The 22,572-nt window shown below is 43.4% G+C and overlaps 1 protein-coding gene across 1 annotated transcript; it reads right to left on the bottom strand.

Moving 5' to 3' along the window:
• Positions 1-83: 83 nt before the first annotated feature.
• Positions 84-21,472, bottom strand: LOC110972988 (serrate RNA effector molecule homolog). The gene is made up of 21 exons (XM_051944682.1): positions 21,359-21,472; positions 19,628-19,763; positions 14,967-15,077; positions 14,746-14,892; positions 14,411-14,471; positions 13,000-13,297; positions 11,195-11,409; positions 8,754-8,861; positions 8,559-8,682; positions 7,582-7,715; positions 7,433-7,494; positions 6,558-6,636; positions 6,315-6,479; positions 3,737-3,910; positions 2,598-2,751; positions 2,376-2,488; positions 1,340-1,420; positions 1,117-1,267; positions 932-1,033; positions 469-583; positions 84-390 (listed from the first exon to the last, which is right to left on the bottom strand). The coding sequence occupies exons 2-21, from the start codon at positions 19,744-19,746 to the stop codon at positions 315-317; spliced, it is 2,589 nt and encodes an 862-aa protein (XP_051800642.1). The 5' UTR covers positions 19,747-19,763; positions 21,359-21,472; the 3' UTR covers positions 84-314.
• Between the last annotated feature and the right edge of the window lie 1,100 nt (positions 21,473-22,572).

The raw sequence follows: 22,572 nt of genomic DNA, 5'->3' as shown, positions 1-22,572 counted from the left end.
TTATAGTGTAATGATACTGCCACCTCCATGCTTGGTGAGTCGCAGCTAAAGGAACATGAATTCAACCACAGCTACACGTCATCTGGTCTCCTGTGTTGGTCTTTATTGGAAAAGTGTCACGAATGATCATCACTAATAACTGATAGTTGGTCCAGCTGACACACACAGACACACACACAGACACAGACACAGACACAGACACACACACACACACACACACACACACTACAGTTTCTGTCCTAACTGATAATGGAGGAATCAGGGCGAACGTAGGAATAAAAAAGTAAAAAAGAACATCCTCCGGTTTCCAGAGCTTAGAAGAAGTCCAGGTCGTCGGGGGCGTCCAGGTCTCTGTACTCGATGATGGACCGAGGGTCTCCTCGAACACCCCTGGAACCACAAACAGAGTCGATCAACAGCTGATCAATACGTGTTTCTGTGTGCCGTATGTCGTAGCCTCGTCTCTACCTGGTATTTCTCTGTTTCCCAGGAAAGCCTCCTCCTCCTCCTAGGTGACCCCTGAAGCCGTCGTAGTTCCCACGTCCAGCCCCGAACTGGTTGGGAGGGTGAGGAGGTCCACCACCTGAAGCACACAGACACACCAACATTTTAGCATTTTAGCTCATATCTGATAAATTTTGAGTTATTGTGGACGATTTGTAAAGGTAGTTTTTAATATAATTCAAGTTGTTGGAGATCCATCCAGCATGGACAAACATCTTTCTGCAGCTGAGGAGCAGAGATAGAAAAACATCTACAGGATGAGGAGATGGTAGGAGCTTCAGGAGAAACCAACTGGAGGTTTCTAGAAACGTCTTCCTGAACTTCCAGCTGGTTTCTCCTGAAGCTCCTACCATCACCAGGACCTGGATGACTGAGAACCTCCACAGAAGTAGTTGGCGTCTAGTTGACCAGTTGATGGACAACCAACCTGGGAAGCCGGGCATTGGAGGTCTGATTCCTGGAGGATATCCCAGAAGACTTTGCTGCTGAGGCGACTGACCAGGAAACCCGGGCAGACCGGGGGGAGCGGCTGAAAAACAGTAGAGAGAACGTCAGTATTCTAAAACATTTGGGTTCAGGTGACAAACAGGAAGTTACGGGGCGGGGCAGCACCTTGAGCCGGCGGTGGGAGGGGCTTGTTTTCGGGTAGCGAAGGTCTCTTGGCGTCCAGCAAGAAGTTGTTGAAGAACTCGACTTCCTGTCTGACGGCAGCAACCTTCTCGGCGTGTTTGTTCAGGATGTGTTTGCGTACAAACTCTGGAGCCTGAACAACAATAAAGACTGTTACCATGGAAACCAGCCAGAGAGGGTAGCGGACACAGGAAGTGGGCCTCACCTTGAACTTCTTCCCACTCAGTGGACACAGCCACTTGTCTTTACTGAGCTCCTGAGTGTTGGCCGACAGGAACTTCTCCACCTGGACAAAGACGGGTTGGAAACGTCGTACGATGTTAGAAGAAAACGTCAATCAGCTAATAAGCTACAAAACTCAGTGGCATTAACCACCACAGAATGACAAAAATGAGACAGAAAACGACACAAAATGAGACAGAAAACGACACAAAACGCCAAAAACGAGACAAAACAACAAAAACGAGACAAAACAAAAACGATACACAAAACAAAAAAAAACAAGACACAAAACAACAAAAACGAAACACAAAACGACAAAAACGAGACATAAAACAAAAATGAGACCAAAATGACAAAAACAAGACAAAACAACAAAATGGACACAAAACAACAAAAAAGGGAAACAAAATGACAAAACGAGACAAAACACCGACAATTAGACAGAAAACAACAAAAATGAGACAAAACAACAAAAACAAGACAAAACGCCAAAAACAAGTCACAAGAAGACACAAACAAGTGACAAAACCACAAAAATGTGACACAAAATGATGCATACAACACACAAAATGACAAAAACGAGACACAAAATGATGCATACAACACACAAAATGACAAAAACAAGACACACAATGAAACTCCCACAATGCTCTCTGCCTTAACTGTAGTCTGAGTGACGCCTCCTCTGGTCTCTGTAGGATTAAACAGTAAGAGGCTCCACCAGCTGGAACAACCAGGAACTACAGCTGATCTACACGTTCTCTATCTTCTGCCTTGTTAGAGATCTACTTTGGTTGATTAGTGACATTCCTAACAACAAGCTTTCATTCATGGTCCATGAGGACGTTTGCAGGTGAATAAATCAAGGCTTTACATATCTCATCTGGCACAGGAACACTCTGGTATCTCCTGAAACCAGCTGAGAACAGGACCATCTGAAACTACCCGGTTATTCTGCTGCCACTGGGACTACTGAGAGAAACAGGACGGATATAAAACCAGCCAGACGGACGTTCTACCTCCTGTTCTGGGTCTTTCTTTCCCAGTCTAGCAGCTTCTTCTTCACTCAGATTCTCCGAAGGCGACAGCAGAGGAGCCAGTCGCTCCTCACACATCTTCTGGTGTTCGCTCACTGTCCAATCAGAGCACAGCGCTGGATTAGACCCAACAGCATCAGCGGTATTCACACTCCAGAACATCTCACACTGTAACAGTCATTAGCAGCGTTCTGATTGGCTCACCTTCTGTTGCTGTGATCTTGGCTACAGGTAGAGGTCCTCGTACGTGGACCAGCCCACAGCGATGAGGCATCTCATCCTCAGCAGGATACTCACAGAAGTTATAATAATCTACAGAGTGAACCAGCCTCAGGTAGAGCAGCAGTCGGTCCAGAACCTGAACACAGTAAAGACAAGGTTTAAATCCACTATAAGTCCATGTTTATCATCGTCTTTAGTCTCCAACGACTCCTGGAACTCTGGATTGATGATGGAAGCACTGAAACATGAATCCTGTATTTTGGTTCTTTTATAGATTTATTAAAGGTCTGGAAATCTGACAAAGTTTTCTGGGTCAAAAACAGACAAACAATAACTTCATTGATCAGTTTGTTGATGTAGAAAGTTCTGTTGATCTAATTATCTTAGATTCATGACCTCTTCTCCTGAGTGATTCCAGTGGACTACAGCTGCTCTGCTGACTCCTCCGATCCAGATATGAAGCTTTCTAGAAGAGCTTCTGGACTGGTTTCATCTTTGGTTTAGGGCTGGATTCTGACTGGTTCTGAACCTTGTTTGGACTGGTTTAGGTTTGATTTTGGTCCTGGTTTCAGATCGTCTTGGGCGGGTCTTTCTTTTTACGCCCAACAACACCAAACCTACCATCAAGCATGGAGGTGGCAGTATCATGCTCTGTGGAACTGGAGCTTTCCACAAAGTAAATGGAATAATGAAGGAGGAGGATCACCTCCACGTTCTTCAGGAGAACCTAAAACCATCAGCAGAAGGTTGATCTTAGACACAGTTGGATGTTTCAACCAGACAATGAGTCCAAACTCACATCAGACATGGTAAAGAAATGGTTCCATCAGGCTGGAATGAAGGTTCTAGATTGGCCTCCCCAAAGTCCTGACTTAGACCCATCAAGAACCTGAAGAACCAAGACAGAAAGACCACAGATGGATTGGAACGGCGCCAGAATCGGCGCCATTTCCCTCCATTTGTGGTCTTTCTGACAAGGCTATTTTCAATGACAAAGATTCATGTTTCAGTGGTTCCATCAGAGAAGATTCAGAGTTGTAGGAGTCATTGGAGACTAAAGACTAAATCATCAACATCACGACTGCACATAAAAGTGTCACCACGAACAGAGCTCCTCCCACCTTCAGCAGCTTGTCGTCTGTCTCCAAGGTAACCTCAGAGGAGGAGGTGGGGTCTTTGGAGTCGCCAGCGTCATCGCCGTTGCCCCCGGCGGCGCCCGTCAGCTCCTCCTCCTCAGCACTGACCTCCTCTATCAGGTAATCTGTGATGTTCTTCAGGACGGGGTTGGTCTCCATCTGGAGGAGAGAAGTTCACACCTGATCATCTCCAAGCTGACTGACCGTGATCTGAGCCGATCACGAGGACAATCTGGGGTCAAAGTAACGTTAGTTTTAGAGTTAAATATTCTAAGAAGGTGGGTCGTCTTGGTTTTATCGTCTTTTCTTCCACCAATCTGTGGATCAAAGTTTGAAGGCATAACAGTAGAAATAAAGTAGAGTCCTGCTCATTGATGTGAACATCTGGTCTCCAATGTTCAACCTGCTCTGATAGAATAATACAGACCAGTTCTATGGTGGTGGATGTTTGGTTAAAACAAATCTGTTATTCCACCAAAGAGGCTGCTTTCTTTACTGCGACTGACCAGTGTTTTGCATTGATGGCTACCAAGAACAAAAACCTCTTGAAAATGACTCAAAATTTGTCTAGAAGAACTTCAAATCATTCAAGAACAGCTTGTAACCAGCCTAAAACTACTTCAAAAAATGGCCAAATGATTCAAAACTTGTCTAAAAACAACTATAGACTAGTCAGAAATAGTTTGTAACCTGATAAAATCACAAAAAAAAAAAAATCATGACTGTCCAAAATGATTCAACAAATATCAAAAAATAACTAGAAATGTCCAGAATGAGTCCAAATCTGCCCAAATTGATTCTAAATAGTCCAAACGAACTAAAGAATGTGTAAAAAATAACTGAAAACTTCCAAAACTGACCGAAAACTTTGAAAACGGCTGAAAATGTGTTAAATATGGCAATATAATACTTTAAAATAACTTAACAATCATCCAAAATCACTTCAAATATTTAAAAGATGATGTGGAAATTATCAAATGACTAAAACTGACCAAAAAGTTCTTAAAATGTCTCCAAAATGACTCAAAGGGGGTCCCACAAAACTTGAAAACCATCCAAAGTTTTACAAAAATTGTCCAAAATGACAAAGTTTATAAAAAAAAATTCAGAGAAAAACTCAAACGAGGTTCAAATGTTCTGAAATATAACAATGTGACTTCAAAGTCGTAAAGAACAACTTTAACACGGTCAGGAATAACTTTAGAATGACCAGCATTAATCAGAAACTGTCAACGGAATGAAAACGTATAAAATGACTCAACAAGTGCCAAAATTATTCTGTAAAAATGTCAAAATGACTTTAAATCTGTTCAAAATGATTCCAAACATGTCTAAATCCACTCAAAAACAATTTAAAACTTTCAATCCAAAAGTGACTCAAAGGTTGTGAAATTACTCTAAAGCTGTTCAAAAATTACAAAACCTGTTCTATAAGTCAACATTCAGTAAAATAATTTGAAAGGATAAGGATTTTAAAATTTGTCACAAAAATGACACAAGATTCTTCAACATTTGTCCAAAATGAAAAAAACTCAACAATAGTTTAAATAACGTAAAAAAAGTCTAAAATGATTCAAAATCAGCCCAGAACGATTCAAGCTCGTCTAAATCAACTAAAAAACCTCTAAAACTTTCAAAGGTTGTTAAATGCAGTATCCTAAAAGAACTTAATCATCCAAAATAAGCTGAAATATTTCAAACATCATCTACAAACTGTAAAATGACCCAAAAAATCTTGAAATTATTCCAAAATGGGTCAACAAAAACTGAAAACTGTCTAAAACTACGCAAAAAATTGTCCAAGATGAGTTTAAAAACAGTCACTGGGTTCAAAAAATGACAAAAAATCTTAAATGTTTCTCAAAAAGAAAATATTTCACAATAATTTAAATAGTTCTAAAGTTCACTCTAAAGTTGTGAAACTAATCTAAAACTGTTAAAAATGACAAAACCTGATTTAAAATAACTTTATAATGAAATTTGTCAAAAAAAGGATTTTAAAATTTGTCACAAAAATGACACAAAATTATTTCATTTATCTGAAATGAAAACACTCAACAATGGTCAAATACACTTGACAAAAAGTGTAAGTTGACAACTGGCCTCTTTCAATACGTGTATCATGAATTTCAACTTAACGATCGCAAAAAAGCAGATTTAATGATCATGTATTCCTTCTTATTGCCACTTCCATTAGTATAAATGAAAGTGTGGATTAAGATACAAAACAACAAAGAACAGACACAAAGACATAAACAAGACACTAAACGAAAAAAATCAGTCAGAAAATCACAAAAAATGATTAAATCAAGACACAAGACGACACACAATACTTAACAGCAGTCTGAATAATTACAAAAGTCATCTGAAGTGGTTTTAAAGTTGTAAACCTACTGTTAAACTGTTGAAAAAGACAACACCTGAGTTATAATAACTCCACAGGATCTTAAAATGCGTCACAAAAATGACAAACAAGACACTAAACAAAAAACTCAGGCACAAAGCGACCCAAACTTGGACAGTAGCTGCTTAAATGTAAACGTGTTCAGGTGTGCAGGCGTACCTGTCCGACCCACAGCGCCCCCCTCTGGTCCAGACTGTGGACCAGCCGGGCAGACAGCCGGATGTCGTTCCTCACCACCGGCTTGTGGTGCGTCAGACCGTTGACGCTGCGAACTCGCCGACACAGATCTCTGTTGACCACCGGGGACAGTTCACAGTCTCTGAGCTGAGGGAGGACAGAGACGTCAGCGACCCGTCTACGTCTACGTCTACGTCTGGTTCTGACGGGGTTCTGGTGGCTTACCCGGATGTTCTGCAGGTTCCAACACGTCTCCTTGATGTTCACGCTGCGGTCAAACGTCACCCAGCAGCGCCTGAAGAACCTGAAAACACACAAACCTCCTCAGCTCTGTGTGTAAAAGATCATACAAGAACCAATGTCAGCCTGATCAGAACCACCAGATATTCAGGAATTATCAGGACTTTAGCCACATATTCCACTGTTATCCAGTTTAGATGTGGTCTAATCCAGTGGATTTTGCTGGATTTTGGTTGATTTTTTGTGAAAGTTCTTAAAGAAAATGTTAGAAGTTTTACTGATATCTATGGAATCATTTCAGATATTTTTAGGATTTTTTGGAAGGTTTTTACTCATTTGTTGAAAATATTTACAAGACTTTTCTTGCCAAATTTAGAGGATTTTTTCAAAGTAGAACTTTTAAAGAATTATTGGAATTATCTTCCTGAAGGTTTTGCAAATTTTCAGAAATTTGGGGAATTTTTTTGCTGATTTTTTTCAGTCAAGGAAACACTATTTTTTGGTGCCCATAAATGAGGACAACAGGAGGGTTAATACATCTCAGATTAGGAGGTTACATGAAAGCAACAATCTGTTTTTGAGTGAAAAAACTGTTTTTTAGCATGTCTGGCTTATTTTAAGACACATGAGCTTGTCAATCCTGGTAGAATGGAGCTTAAAATAAGTTCTCCAGCTATTGTTTTAGATCTCAAGATCCTAAATATCACATCTTATTTCTACAAATCTTAAAGACATTTTCACGTGTTCTACTGGCAGATTTTTCACTTATTTCAAGGTAAAAGTTCCTTGAAATAACTTTTGTTTTTCTTGTTTTGGGAGGTTCATTTTTTCCAGTGCACTGTCAGAGGAAACCTTCTCACCTCCTCTCAGGTTGAGGGTCCGACAGCGCTACCCGCAGGAAGCCTGGATACCTGCGGCACAGCTGGAGACATCAGTCAGGTTAGTACAGCTGCTGAGGACAGGTGTGTGTGTTTAGTGAGGACAGGTGTGTGTGTGGTGTGTGTCTCACAGCAGTGATCTCCTCCTTGGACACCTCTGGAGGGATGCTCCGGATGAACAGTGAGGTTGTGAGGTGGAGGTGGAGGGGGCGGGGCTTAGCCGGCGCCTCCTTCTCACGCTCCTTCCCTCGCTCTTTACGGCGCTCTGAAACATGTACAAACATTTATTTTAAATATAAATACAATTTAAAAAACAATCACGTTCATTATGCAGTTCATTCATTTAGTGGACATTTATATAACATTTTCACACCTTTTAGTTCAGATTTTTACCTTTTTTGTAGACATTTTATTAAGAATTGTTGGAGCTTTTAAAAGTTCATTGATAGAGTTTCAATTTAAAAAAAATGTAATTCATATGTTGTTAACATTTTGAGGCATTTTATTAGGATTTGTAAAATCCAGCTGTAAATAGCATCACCTCATGTTAGCTGCTAGGTGCTAGCTGCTAAGTCTTAGCTTCTAGGTGTTAGATGCTAGGTGTTAGCTCCTAGATGCTAGTTGATAGGTGCTAGCTGTTATCTCCTAGGTACTATCTGCTAGGTGTTATCTGTTAGGTACTAGCTACTAGTTGTTAGATGCTAGGTGTTAGCTCCTAGATGCTAATTGATAGGTGCTAGCTGTTATCTCCTTGGTACTATCTGCTAGGTGTTATGTGTTAGGTACTAGCTACTAGTTGTTAGATGCTAGGTGCTAGCTGCTAGGTACTAGGTGTTAGCTGTTATCTGCTAGATGTTTGTAGATTTACATATTATATATATATCTTACGAAGAATTGTTGGATTTTCTGTTTACTACATTTTAAAGGTTCATTAATACAGCTCAGACTTCATAATAAAAATGTTCTTGCACTGTGTTCAGCCTTTTCCATCCTTCTATAATTATTTCTTAATTACTAGGTATTTCTGAGATTTGTTTTGAAGTTCATTAATTAACATTCTGAGGTACTTTATTAACAGTAGTATAATATTACATCCAGCTGTACGTACCATCTCCTCGGTCCTCCTCTTCCTCCTTCTCCTCGTCTTCCTCCTTCTCAGAGTGGGAGGAGTCAGAGTCGGAGGCGCTGCCCTCGCCGCTGTCAGCTGACACGCTGCGTTTCCTCTTCCTGCCCTGAGAAGAAGCAGAAGACGGCGTTAAAACCAGAACATGGAGGACGTTCAGACCAGCCGGAGCAGACTCACCTTCTTAGAGGGCTTCTCCTCCTCCTCCTCTTCATCCTTCTTCTCCTCCTCATCCTCCTCTTCCTCGTCTTTCTCCTTCTGACCGTTACGTTTGGCATCTTCACAGTCCTGACAGCAAAGCAGGAGTTTTACTTTAGGAATCATCAAAATCACTTCATTCTGCAGGTTTCAGTTAGAAATCTGCAGGAGATAGCAGAGGAGCAGGTTGTTGGAGATCATCCAGCATGGAGAAACATCTACTGATGAGGAGCAGAGCAGAGACGAGGGGTGTAACGGTTCACGTGGTTGTATTCAACCGTTTCGGTACGCACCGTTTCGGTTCATATTTCATATTATTTTCTCTTCAAATTTATGACTAGAGTGATCTAAGCGCTCCGTCGGGAACTAAAGTCCTTAACGTGTTTTCACACGGACGCTTTAGAGTGTCGGACACCACTTCTTCCACTTCTTGAAGAAGTGGAGGCGTTGCTAGCAGGCGTGCTAAATGGCATCAACCTGAGCTGGAAGACCCTCCCAGCTCACTACGCTCTCCTGTTTGGGAACATTTTGGTTTTCCTTCTACAGTTACCAATGGACAAAGACAAGTGGATAAAACCAAAGTTGTGTGTTGGCACTGTTCCACGGAGATCGGGTAAGCTACAGGAAACACGTCTAATATGTTAACGCACTTAAAACGGCATCACCCGACAGTAAATGTTACATCAACAAGAAAGAAAACCAGCTTGGTGCAAACACCGATAACGTCTGCTTTTAAACAACCTCTAACACGCGACTCTGACCGGGCCAAAGCAATAACACATGGCATTGGAGTTTTTATTGCCACGGGACTACGTTCTTATTCACGTTCTTTTTCTGCCTTTTTTGTACCGAAAATTAACCGAACCGAATACTCTAGGAAACTGAACCGAACCGAAATTACATTTTAGTGTACCGTTACACCCCTAGCAGAGACGGAAGAACATCTACTGATGAGGAGCAGAGAGGAAACATGGAGACAGAAGAACATCTACAGGAGGAGGAGATGACACTGAGATCAGAAAGACACAATAAAACCACAAAAAACTAACTCTGAATACCAAAAAATGACTAAATTAAGACAAAATATGACTAAAATAGACAAAAAAAATGACAAAAACGGGACAAAAATTATTAAAATGAGACTCAAAATGACAAAAATACCAGGAGGAGGATGATGAAGAGGAGGAGGAGGAGACCACCACTACAGAGGGATCAGTGAGCAGCCGAGCCAGTCTTCCAAGTATTGAGAGGAATACATTCAGTATGGATTCATGTACATCATTACCAGTGAATGTGTACTGAGGTGCTGCACATGAGACTTTAAAGTAGGGCTGCACCTAACGACGCGTCGACAAGTCGTCTGAGCACGATACGTCATCAAAAGTGGAAGTGAGCGCGCAATGCAACAGAAATTCCCTTCCGACCAGAGCGCGGGACACGGACGAACGTCGGCGCTGCATCGTGCATGCGGTCGGAAGGGAATTTCTGTTGCATTGCGTGCTCGCTTCCTTTTTTGATGACGTATCGTGCTCTGACGACGCGTCGTTAGGTGCAGCCCTACTTTAAAGCCTGTCAAAATGCTGAGACTCTTGTAAACAAAGCATCCCTCTCTTGCTGCCAAACCTACAGATTTTTTCCGCTGAAAAGAGAGAGAGCTGCAAGGCCAGAGGAAAGCCATAACGAGCCAAACAACCAAAGCCCAACAGGCATCACATGAGGTGGTAGATTTAACTGCACATGTAAAAAAGCCTCACACAATCAGAGAAACCTGAATAAAGCCTGCTGATGTAGCTATGTGTGGGACAATGCACAGAGACAAACAGGCAGCAGATGGAAGCAGTGCTGCTGTCTGATAGGACGACATCCCAACACATCACCCACATGGACCAGGACACAAAGAGTGAGCTGATGGACAGAGTGAAGAAAGGGAATCTGCTGTGCAGGTGGATGGATCCTTGGAGGAGTCAAACTCGGACAATCTGCTTGTTCTCATCAGATACAGTTCTGATGGAAAACTTAATGAGGACGCTGGAGGCAAAGTGTACAGGTGAGGACATTTTCACTACACCTGACAGCAGACTGAAAGAAGACGGCTGTTCTGGGATCAGTGCTGGTCTAGACCAGTGGTTCTCAACCCTGTTCCTCAGGACCCCATGTCCTGCATGTTTTAGATGCTTCCCTGCTCCAACACACCTGACTCAAATGATCAGCTCGTCATCAAGCCTCTGCAGAAGCCTGATAACGAGCTGATCATTTGAATCAGGTGTGTTGGAGCAGGGAAGCATCTAAAACATGCAGGACATGGGGTCCTGAGGAACAGGGTTGAGAACCACTGGTCTAGAGGACGAGGACACGTCTGCTGGTTTCTGGTCTGCTGTCATACAGGAAGTGGAACCAGAACATCATCAGGTCTTTGTCCTCACCTTCTCAGAGTCCTTCTTGTCTCCCGTCCCGTCTCCGGTTTTCTGCTCTGTCAGACTCACCGTCGGCTCTGAACCGGTCGGAGCGGTAGTTCCTCCGCTGAGGTCAGTCTGACTCTTCTCACCACTGCTGGTGTCGCTGCCAGCAACCAGAGCAGCAGCAGGAACCTCTAGAACCTGCAGGTCCAGGTCTGTACCGCCCTCCATCTTTATCACAGCTGCACACAGACACACACTCTGAGGACAAGAAAAATACCCAATAATACCCACATAATAATACCCCTCTGGTTCAACAGGAGATAGGAGTTAGCTTGTAGGTGTTAGCCTCTAGTTGCTAGGTATTCACTACTAGCTGCTTGGTGCTAGCTGCTAGGTATTAGCCTCTAGGCATTAGCTGCTAGCTGCTCACTGCTAGGTGCTAGCTGCTAAGTGTTAGCCTTTAGGTGTTAGGTGTTAGCTGTCAGGTGTTAGCCTCTCGGTGTTAGCTGCTGTCACTACCCGATCCGTCCCGGAAACCTGATTTGTACTGCGCATGTGCGCAAAGCACGTCACTTCCGCTACTCGTTTTTCCATGCATTTTAGGCATTTTAACCTTTAACCCGAAAAAAATAGAATTTTCTGTCAATTACTTAATGATTCAAGAATTATAGGGTTAAGCTAGTAGTAGGAACCTTTAGTGGTGAAACTGGGCGCCATCCTCCTCACTCTACAGCGATCTGCTTCTGTCGGAGGAATCACTCCGTGTGAGCCGCCCGCACTCTGGGTGTTGCGCAGCTATTTCGCGTAATATGGTAATGTTATCACAGGCGCTGAGCAGCCCCACAGCTGCAAATACATGCTGTTACTCACATTTTGACTTTCAATATCTCCAAATCCTGAGGCGGTGACAAAGATCTCTCACTATGGCCTTGTCAGGGGTCATCCCAGCTACCACCTGCACAATATCACCTGATTTTACTGTAAAATTTTAGAGAAAATTAATGTCAAAGTATGCTGAAATTTCAGTTGTGTTGATGCATAATGGCTGATTCTCAATTCAATTCAGTTCAATTTAGTTTTATTTATATAGCACCAATTACAATTAAAATGTTTCAAAGACGCTTTACAAACCCATGTGGCCTGAAACCCCCAGAGGAAGCCCTCAGACGACAGTGGCAATGAAAAACTCCTTTTTAACAGGGACAAACCTTAAGCAGAACCTCTCTCATACGGGCCAGCCCATCTGCCGTTGGCCAGCCGGACGATTGAAATTTCAGCATACTTTGACATTAATTTTCTCTAAAATTTTACAGTAAAATCAGGTGATATTGTGCAGGTGGTAGCTGGGATGACCTCTGACAAGGCCATAGTGAGAGATCTTTGTCACCGCCTCAGGATTTGGAGATATTGAAAGTCAAAATCTGAATAACAGCATGTATTTTCAGCGGACGTCTGTCAGCCTGGCTGCTCAGCGCCTGTGATAACATTACGGTATTATGCAGAATAGCCGCGCAACGCCCAGAGTGCGGGCGGCTCACTTGACCGCAGTTTAACGGAGTGATTCCTCCGACAGAAGCAGATCGCCGTAGAGTGAGGAGGATGGCGCACAGTTTCACTACTAAAGGTTCCTACTACTAGCTTAACCCTATAATTCTTGAATCATTAAGTAATTGACAGAAAATTCTATTTTTTTTCCGGGAGTAGCGGAGTGACGTACTTTAAGCACATGCGCAGTACAAATCAGGTTTCCGGGACGGATCGGGTAGTGACAGCTGCTAGCTACTAGGCGCTAGCCTCTAGGTGCTACGTGTTCGCTGCCAGGCGTTTACCTGCGTCCAGCAGCTTGATGATGGCGGGGGCGTGGTCCATGTCCAGCGACACGTTGTCCAGCCAGTTGTTGTCCAGCAGGAACAGGAAGACGCCCAGCCGGGTTTTGAGGGCGGACAGAGACTCCGCCTTCCTGGCCGTGATGTCATCGGGGTGGTACTTGGAGCGGAACCACTCCTGGTCTTTGTGCTGGAGGAAGAAGTCCTGCAGCTGCTGCCGTCTGAAGTCCAGCTTGTACTGGTTGTAGCGCTTCACGGCCTCCGTCTCGTCCACGCTGTCCTCCATGTTCAGCAGGAACTCCTGCAGGGAAAGACAGGTGTTACATCAACACTGGTGCAGAATACAGGTAAATGCAGGTGGTAAATGCAGGTAAATGCAGGTGGTAAATGCAGGTGGTAAATGTAGGTAAATACAGGTGGTAAATGTAGGTAAATGCAGGTGGTAAATGTAGGTAAATGCAGGTGGTAAATGTAGGTAAATGCAGGTGGTAAATGCAGGTGGTAAATGTAGGTAAATGCAGGTGGTAAATGTAGGTAAATGCAGGTGGTAAATGTAGGTAAATACAGGTGGTAAATGCAGGTGGTAAATGTAGGTAAATGCAGGTGGTAAATGTAGGTAAATGCAGGTGGTAAATGTAGGTAAATGCAGGTGGTAAATGTAGGTAAATGCAGGTGGTAAATGCAGGTGGTAAATGTAGGTAAATGCAGGTGGTAAATGTAGGTAAATGCAGGTGGTAAATGTAGGTAAATGCAGGTGGTAAATGTAGGTAAATACAGGTGGTAAATGCAGGTGGTAAATGTAGGTAAATGCAGGTGGTAAATGTAGGTAAATGCAGGTGGTAAATGTAGGTAAATGCAGGTGGTAAATGCAGGTGGTAAATGCAGGTGGTAAATGCAGGTGGTAAATGCAGGTGGTAAATGCAGGTGGTAAATGCAGGTGGTAAATGCAGGTGGTAAATGCAGGTGGTAAATGTAGGTGGTAAATGCAGGTGGTAAATGTAGGTGGTAAATGCAGGTGGTAAATGCAGGTGGTAAATGCAGGTGGTAAATGTAGGTAAATGCAGGTGGTAAATGCAGGTGGTAAATGCAGGTGGTAAATGCAGGTGGTAAATGCAGGTAAATACAGGTGGTAAATGTAGGTAAATGCAGGTGGTAAATGCAGGTGGTAAATGCAGGTGGTAAATGCAGGTAAATACAGGTGGTAAATGTAGGTAAATGCAGGTGGTAAATGTAGGTAAATGCAGGTGGTAAATGTAGGTAAATGCAGGTGGTAAATGTAGGTAAATGCAGGTGGTAAATGTAGGTAAATGCAGGTGGTAAATGTAGGTAAATACAGGTGGTAAATGCAGGTGGTAAATGTAGGTAAATACAGGTGTTAGAGACAGATAAATCCAGGTGTTTTCATTGTGCTCACCTTGAAACTCCTCATGGTTGGAGGACCAGGAGGAGGCAGGTCTGGATCCACCATCCCCAGCCTGAGAAGAACAATAGAAGGTCAACAAACGTCATCCAACCTGCTCTGACTTCCTGTTAATCTATACGTGACTGTAACTGTAACTGCACGAAAACAGGAGAAAACTCACCGAATCTAAACTTAAAAATCACCACATTTAAATAAAAGTAATGCATAACTTCAAAGGACTGTCAGAAAATGTCAATAAAATCACAGATATAACTCTATAAATAGTATTTAATGGGATAGAGTCTTTGGCCACTAGGGGGCAGACCTGAGAGGACACCTGAGCTCACCTGCCCTGCAGTGGGTGACCCCCGTGGTGGGGGTGGAGGTGGGGGAAGTCGGGGTGCCAGCCCTGAGGCCCCGCCCCTGGAAACGGAGCTCCGCCTCCCCCTCCGTAGGGCAGGTCGTAGCGGTACGGCTCCCCCCGGTGGTCGTCCCTGCAAACAGCCTCAGAGTCAACTCAGATCATTCTGACATAAAACGAACCCTAAATAAAACGAGCTGGACCCACCAGTCTCTCCTCATTCGTTTGTGCTGAGGGCTGATGTGTCTCGGAGGAGAAAATCGTTCTCTGCGACCGCGATCGTATTCCCGCCTCCTCTCTCTGCCGCGATCCCAGTCCCTGAAAACACATTTAAAATGTCACATGAAGCCACAACCCTTAAACATAAACACAAGACCGACCAGAAGATAAAGACTTTACAGAGGAGTTGATCTATTAGACACGAGGCCGACAGATGAACAGAAACTAGTGCAGGTCTGAGAGGAGCTTTATTTTCTGATTTAGCTTCACACCAACAGTCAGCAGGATATTAGTCTGACAGAGTGGGAATGATCGAGACGCAAAAGATGACCCCCAATAATTCAAAACCGACACTAAAATGATCAAAAACAATCAGAAGACGCAGGTATTAAATTAAAAAACAAGCAGAAATTACAACTACAGTGAGGATGGAAAGTCTGGGAACCCCAAGTAAAAAATTTGTATTAATGTGCATAAAGAAGCCAAGGAAAGATGGAAAGAAGGCATCAAGTTACAGATGAGACATTCTTATAGTATGTCAAACAAAGTAAGACATTATTTCCATCATTTACACTTTCAAAACAACAAAAAACACAATAATAGTGTCTGCCAAAGTTTGAGCACCCTGCAGAGTTAGCATGCCCCGCCCCCTTTGGAAAGCTGAGTCCTGACAGTGTCATGGATTGTTCACAATCATCATCTGGAAAGACCAGGTGATGTTATTCTCAAAGTTTTTCGATGCCCAGACTCATCTGACCTTTCCCCAACAATCAGCACCATGGGGTCTTCTAAGCAGCTGTCTAGAACACTGAAATGAACACAGCTGATGCTCACAAAGCAGGAGAAGGCTATAAGAAGATAGCAAAGCAATTTTAGATGCTAATATCATGTTTGGAAAGAAGTTAAGAAATGGCAGTCATCAGGAACAGTGGAAGTTAAAGCAAGATCTGGAAGACCAAGAAAAATATCAGACAGAACAGCTGGCAGGATTGTGAGAAAAGCAAGTGAAAACCCACGTTTGACTGCATGATCCCTCCTGAAAGATCTGACAGACACTGGAGTTGTGCTGCACTATTCTACTATAAAGAGATACAAATATGGTCTTCATGGACGAGTCATCAGAAGAAAACCTCTTCTACGTCCTCACCACAAAAATCAGTGTTTGATGTTTTCAAATGAACATATAGACGAGCCTGATACATTTTGGAAACAAGTTCTGTGGACCGATGAGGTTAAAGTAGAACTTTTTGACCTTAATGAGCAAAAGTACGTATGGAGAAGAAAGGGCACAGGATTTAATGAAAAGAACCTCTGTCCAGCTGTAAACATGGGGGTGGATCAGTCATGCTTTGGGGTTGTATTGCAGCCAGTGGCACAGGGAACATTTCACCAGTAGAAGAAAAATGGATTCAATAAAATTTCAGCACATTTTGGACGCTAGCTTGATGCCATCTGTGAAAAAGCTGAAGTTAAAGAGAGGATGGCTTCTACTAATGGATAATGATCCTAAACACACCTCAAAACCCACAGTGGATTATATCAGGAGGCGTAAACTGAAGGTTAGGGTTAGGGCTGAGAGATAAAAATAGAAGTCAGTTAGACTGATAAAAATGATCAAAAACATAGTAATACTAGACTTGTTTACGTCAGCAAATTTAATGAAAAGTTCACTTACATGTTCTTCAACTAGAGAAAAGAGAGTTTAATTCTCACTTTGAATGAATTCTGTCCAAATGAACATATATACTTTGCCTCACTTCTCAGCTAAAAATTCCTCGTGTGTGTGTGTGTGTGTGTGTGTGTGTGTGTGTGTGTGTGTGTGTGTGTGTGTGTGTGTGTGTGTGTGTGTGTGTGTGTGTGTGTGTGTGTGTGTGTGTGTGTGTGTGTAAAAGACCTCTGAGCTTGCATTGTGATAAAGGGGATCTTTTTAAACTTGAAAAAAAATGTAGGGGAATAAAAGAAAACATACACCGGACTTGTTTAAGTCAGCAAATTTAATGAAAAGTAAACTTAGATGTTCTTCAGTCTTTTCTCACTATCTTCAGTTCAAAATATTTCACAAATCTATAAGAGTTCTATACTACTATGTACACTATATACAAGTCAGTTCACTGCAACACTCCTATTTTGCCAGTTTTCTTCTCTTTGCAGCAAGCTGTGTAAGTCTCTGGACAGCCTTCCTTTTCAACTACTGCTGGTGGGCTTTTCTTGCAGCCATTTCCTTCTCTTTCAGTGTATCTTTTGCCTTGGCACTTGAAGTAGCTGTTGATGCTGCTAGTGTAACTAGACCCTCCAGAAAAACGCGATTATGCGATCACATGAATTCCCGCATTAATCACCAAAATGCCGCTGATTATGCGGGGGTCAATTATTTCCCCAAAGGTCGCATAATCCCCGCAAAACATAATTCTCGCAAGAATCTCACATTTCCACGAAAAAAAAGAGAAATATGCAGGTCCCACTTGATTTCACAATTTCCACATAAAATGAGAAAACTATAACCGATATAAATGGAGTTGTGAGTTTTTATGTGACGCCCGGCCTGACGTCATCAGTTCATTCACACACACACAAGAAGAACGAGCTGATGCAGAGCGGCGCCAGTGTTGCCAACTTAGCGACTTTCTCACTAAATCTAGCGACTTTTCAAAGCTCCTAGCGACTTTTTTTTGTCAAAAGCGACTAGTGACAAATCTAGCAACTTTTTCTGCCGTTTGGAGACTCTAATAGGAAAACTCAGCTCATTCTGCAGTTACTGTCCTCAACCAGCAGCAGGTGCTATTGTGAGCTTCTCCTCCTCCCAGAGCACAGGCTGTCAGTCCAGTAACCCCACAGCAGCCCCAGTGTCTGATTAGAGGACACATCCCTCCACAGCCAGACGGCAGGTGAATCGCGCATATTTTTGTATATTTCACAACTATTCGCTTGAGTTTCGTTAACATCGGCGACAATAAAGTACCTAACCCCCCTTAAAATTTTCTCAACGGATTTAGACGATTCACAGAAATGTTTAAATTTGAAATTAAATCGGCAGAAATTGCCATGTATGGTATTAACTCTGCAGGGTGCCCAAACTTTTGCAGACTGCATTATTGAGTTTTCTGTTATTTTCAAACTGTAAATGACGGAAATAAAATCTAACTTTTTTAACATATTACAAGAATGTCTCATCTGTAATTTGATGCATTTTGGAGATTTTTTTATCTTTCCTGGCTTCTTTATGCACATTAATGCAAGTTTTTACCTAGGCTGCCCAAACGTTTCATCTCCACTGTATGACACAAAAAAGCTGCAAAAATAAAGTAAAAGATGTAAAAGTTACACAAAAAGACAATTAGAAAATGCCCACAAACACATCAAAAAGTCACCAAAATTAGACACAAATTACAAAACAGCTGAGGAAAAAATGACAAAAATAAACAAACAAAACATGAAAAATGAAAAAAGATGCAGAAATTACAAACATGGCACAGAGGAGACAAAAGAAGCAAGAATAAAAACCTGAGAAAGATATTGATACCATGAACCACAGGTGTGAATGGAAGCTACCTGTGGGGACAGGAAGTTACCCGTGGGGACAGGAAGCTACCTGTGGGGACAGGAAGTTACCCGTGGGGACAGGAAGCTACCTGTGGGGACAGGAAGTTACCCGTGGGGACAGGAAGCTACCCGTGGGGACAGGACGCTACCCGTGGGGACAGGAAGCTGCCCGTGGGGACAGGAAGCTGCCCGTGGGGACAGGAAGCTACCCGTGGGGACAGGAAGCTACCCGTGGGGACAGGAAACTACCCGTGGGGACAGGAAGCTACCCGTGGGGACAGGAAGCTACCCGTGGGGACAGGAAGCTACCCGTGGGGACAGGACGCTACCCGTGGGGACAGGACGCTACCCGTGGGGACAGGACGCTACCCGTGGGGACAGGAAGTTACCCGTGGGGACAGGAGACTACCCGTGGGGACAGGAGACTACCCGTGGGGACAGGAGACTACCCGTGGGGACAGGACGCTGCCCGTGGGGACAGGACGCTGCCCGTGGGGACAGGAGGCTGCCCGTGGGGACAGGAGGCTACCCGTGGGGACAGGAGGCTACCCGTGGGGACAGGAAGCTACCCGTGGGGACAGGAAGCTACCCGTGGGGACAGGAAGCTGCCCGTGGGGACAGGACGCTGCCCGTGGGGACAGGAGGCTACCCGTGGGGACAGGAGGCTACCCGTGGGGACAGGAGGCTACCCGTGGGGACAGGAGGCTACCCGTGGGGACAGGAAGCTACCCGTGGGGACAGGAAGCTACCCGTGGGGACAGGACGCTGCCCGTGGGGACAGGAGGCTACCCGTGGGGACAGGAGGCTACCCGTGGGGACAGGAAGCTACCAGTGGGGACAGGAGGCTACCCGTGGGGACAGGAGGCTACCCGTGGGGACAGGAGGCTACCCGTGGGGACAGGAGGCTACCCGTGGGGACAGGAAGCTACCAGTGGGGACAGGAGGCTACCCGTGGGGACAGGAAGCTACCCGTGGGGACAGGAAGCTACCCGTGGGGACAGGAAGCTACCCGTGGGGACAGGAAGCTACCCGTGGGGACAGGAAGCTACCCGTGGGGACAGGAAGCTACCCGTGGGGACAGGAAGCTACCCGTGGGGACAGGAAGCTACCTGTCGGGCCAGTCGTCCCTCCTCCGGTCGTCCCGCTCCCTGGACCTCTCCATGTCGCTGCGTTCCCTCCTGAACTTGTCCCGCCTCCTCCGGTCGAACTCGTCATCGCTGTCGCCCATCAGATCGAAGCGATTCACTGTCAGGGAGCAGATCAATAAGAACGTGATCAGTTCTTTATTTTTACCAATCACTCACTCAGACTGTAACACTTCAAAGAGCTACACCTTTGGGTTTGTATCTGCTGATACTGATTGGTATTTATCAAGGATAAATATCGTACATGTGCTTTAAAAAAACAACAGAAAATCCTGAGTAACGCTAGCTATACAGAAATATTTTCTTTTTATACGTCTGATTAGAAGAACCTGGAGCTAAAACCACAGACCGACTTCATTACATAGAAAACACGCTACCGATACTTAGAAACATGCCAAAAATTAGATGTGATAACATGCAATAAAAGGAGCCTTTAAGACACCAAAACATACAAAATCCTGACATTAACATAGAAAAGAATCAATAACTTGGACACTGACAGACAAAAGGACAAACACAGAAGGTCCTCTGTTTACGGCATTTCGTTGGTTCAAGGGAACCAGTCGGTGAGTGGAAGAATACGTCGTCACTCAGCTGTAAGACGGGTTTATATACAGTTTATTTTATTTATTTACATTTGCACTGGATCATGCTACATTCAAAGTCCACTCCCGGACATAAATCAGACGTATAGTTTACATTTTCACCGGTATTTCCTACTGAGTTGTGTTTCAGTCATCTGAATATTCGGATCTCAAAATTAATATTTAGATACCACCATAACGACCAAATATTTAGATCCAGCCCCAATATTAACGCTCAACAATATCATTTATATAAACATTCACACATAAATACAAACTGAATATTAATACACAGAAACATAACTAACCTGGATATAAGCAGACAAAAACATAAATAGTCCTAATAATAACCAACAAAACTACCATTAATATCAATATTCACATCGACAAGTATAAATAATCTGGATATTTATCCACAAAAGTGTCATAAAACTGTCTAAACACATAAATAATGACCTGGATAGTACTACAGACTATTTCTAATAAATACTGGTACAGGAACATAAGATCAACTTTATTGATCCCAAAGTGGGGAAAGTTCACTGTTACAGCAGCAGCTCCAAATGAGAGAAAAAAAAGTTTAAAGACAGTACAGAATAAATACTGAAAAAAATGCGCAGAATATTATGGGTCTAATGTCTGATTTTTTGTTGTTTTCTGATCCAGACCGGCTCAGAAAGTGATCTTAGTTTGTCTAAAACACATTTTACATCCATCTGACAGATTCCTGTGGTGGTCTGGGCCTCAAGAAGAAGAAAAACAACAAGACGACAAACAATAAGCAGCTGCTAGCCTGTTAGCTTGCTAGCTCCAACTCCTTGAACTCCTTCCTTAAGCGTCAACCTGAACTCCTCAACCGAACACAAACTAACAGCGACTTCACACTGAAAACACAAACTGTAGTTAAAGTTTATCACCGCTAACAGGTAAAACTAGCGCTGCCTGTTAGCATCCCGCTAGCCGGCCGAAGCTAACAGCGGCTAATCAGCAGCTTAGCATCAGAGCTAGCGCCGCCTGCTAACACCTAAAAGCGGGTTTTTCTCTTTCCGGTCCGCCCGCTGCTCCTCCTGAAGCCGGACGGAGTAGAAAAATGAGTTTTAGACGTTTTTACCTGAAAACGATCAACAAGCTAAGTAGCTAACGCAGCTGTCCCGCCGCCACTCACAGATGGACCAACGACACTTCCGGTCCGCTTTACTTCCGTTTGGTGTTCAGCGGAACGTTCAGCGCCCCCTGGTGGTCCACAGGAACTGCACTTAGTGCACGTGTATTAAAAGCATGAAAAACCTGCATATTAATGCACAAATATGTAAACTACATGGATACAAACGCTTAATTCTAGATAGTATTTAGATAATTAGCACAAAAAATGTTTCATAAAACATTAAAATCAATGCACAAATCTTAAAACCTGGATACTACTGCCAGAGGTGGGTAGTAAGTAACGAGTTACATTTACTCCGTTACATTTACTTGAGTAGTTTTTTTTGATAAATTGTACTTTTATGAATAAATTTAAAGCACAATACTTTTTTGCTTTTACTTGAGTATGTTTGTGGATATGAAACGCAACTCTGCACTTCACGGCTCGTTACTTCTCTTGTTATCCAAGTGATAACGCATATACTTTTTTATTGTGCTCGATACACACTTCCACAAAAAGTTCTACCACATGACTGTATTTCACCAATCAGAGGTCGTCATTCAGTTACATGACCGCACAACTGCGTAGCTGCCGGCTCGTATCTGTGACGCTCACAGACCTATGGACAGAGGAGAACACACAATAAAAATTGCAGAGGCAACAACCATAGATATGATTCATATCTATGGCAACAACGGTGTGCGCTGTGGAGGAGGAGGAGGGGGAACACCCGTGACCTCACATACGGAGCATGTTTAGCCTACACGCGTCGCAAAAGAGCAGCTACACTATGCAGTGTCTTCTGTGTCTGCCGAAGCAAACCAAGTCTCTCTCTCTCCGTCTGTCTGTCTCTCTCTCTCTCTCTGTGTCTGTCAGCTCTGTCTCTCAGTCAGTCTGTCTACTCTCTCTCTTATTTGGACACAGACACCTGTTATATGTAAAGACTGCCTTGTTCTAAATATAGTCTACCTGGTTAGCCCTGATGTGCCATTTGGAGGGCAGGTTAAAGGTTCATGTAACTTGGATGTTAATGTCAAAATGTCAAAAACCTTGATATTAATGAACAAAAGTCTCAAAAATTTGGAGAAATAATACAAAAATATCAATAATCTGGATGGCAAAAGTCTCAAAACCTGCATATTACCTCTTATTCTGACACTCTGGCCACATGAAAGCGGACT

The sequence above is a fragment of the Acanthochromis polyacanthus genome, chromosome 24, assembly GCF_021347895.1.
Source record: "Acanthochromis polyacanthus isolate Apoly-LR-REF ecotype Palm Island chromosome 24, KAUST_Apoly_ChrSc, whole genome shotgun sequence".
NCBI classification, from domain to species: domain Eukaryota; kingdom Metazoa; phylum Chordata; class Actinopteri; family Pomacentridae; genus Acanthochromis; species Acanthochromis polyacanthus.
The sequence above is the reverse complement of the archived record's forward strand: the minus strand, read 5'-3'. Positions and strand labels throughout refer to the sequence as shown.

Bases quoted from the DNA above. Each gene is read 5' to 3' on its own strand.
- LOC110972988 (XM_051944682.1), bottom strand. From the start codon at position 19,746: ATGGGCGACAGCGATGACGAGTTCGACCGGAGGAGGCGGGACAAGTTC. The intron at 3,911-6,314 runs GTACGCCTGCAC...TCTCTCCTCCAG, and splicing joins GGGCGCTGTGGGTCGGACAG to ATGGAGACCAACCCCGTCCT. The intron at 1,268-1,339 runs GTGAGGCCCACT...ATTGTTGTTCAG, and splicing joins TGAGTGGGAAGAAGTTCAAG to GCTCCAGAGTTTGTACGCAA.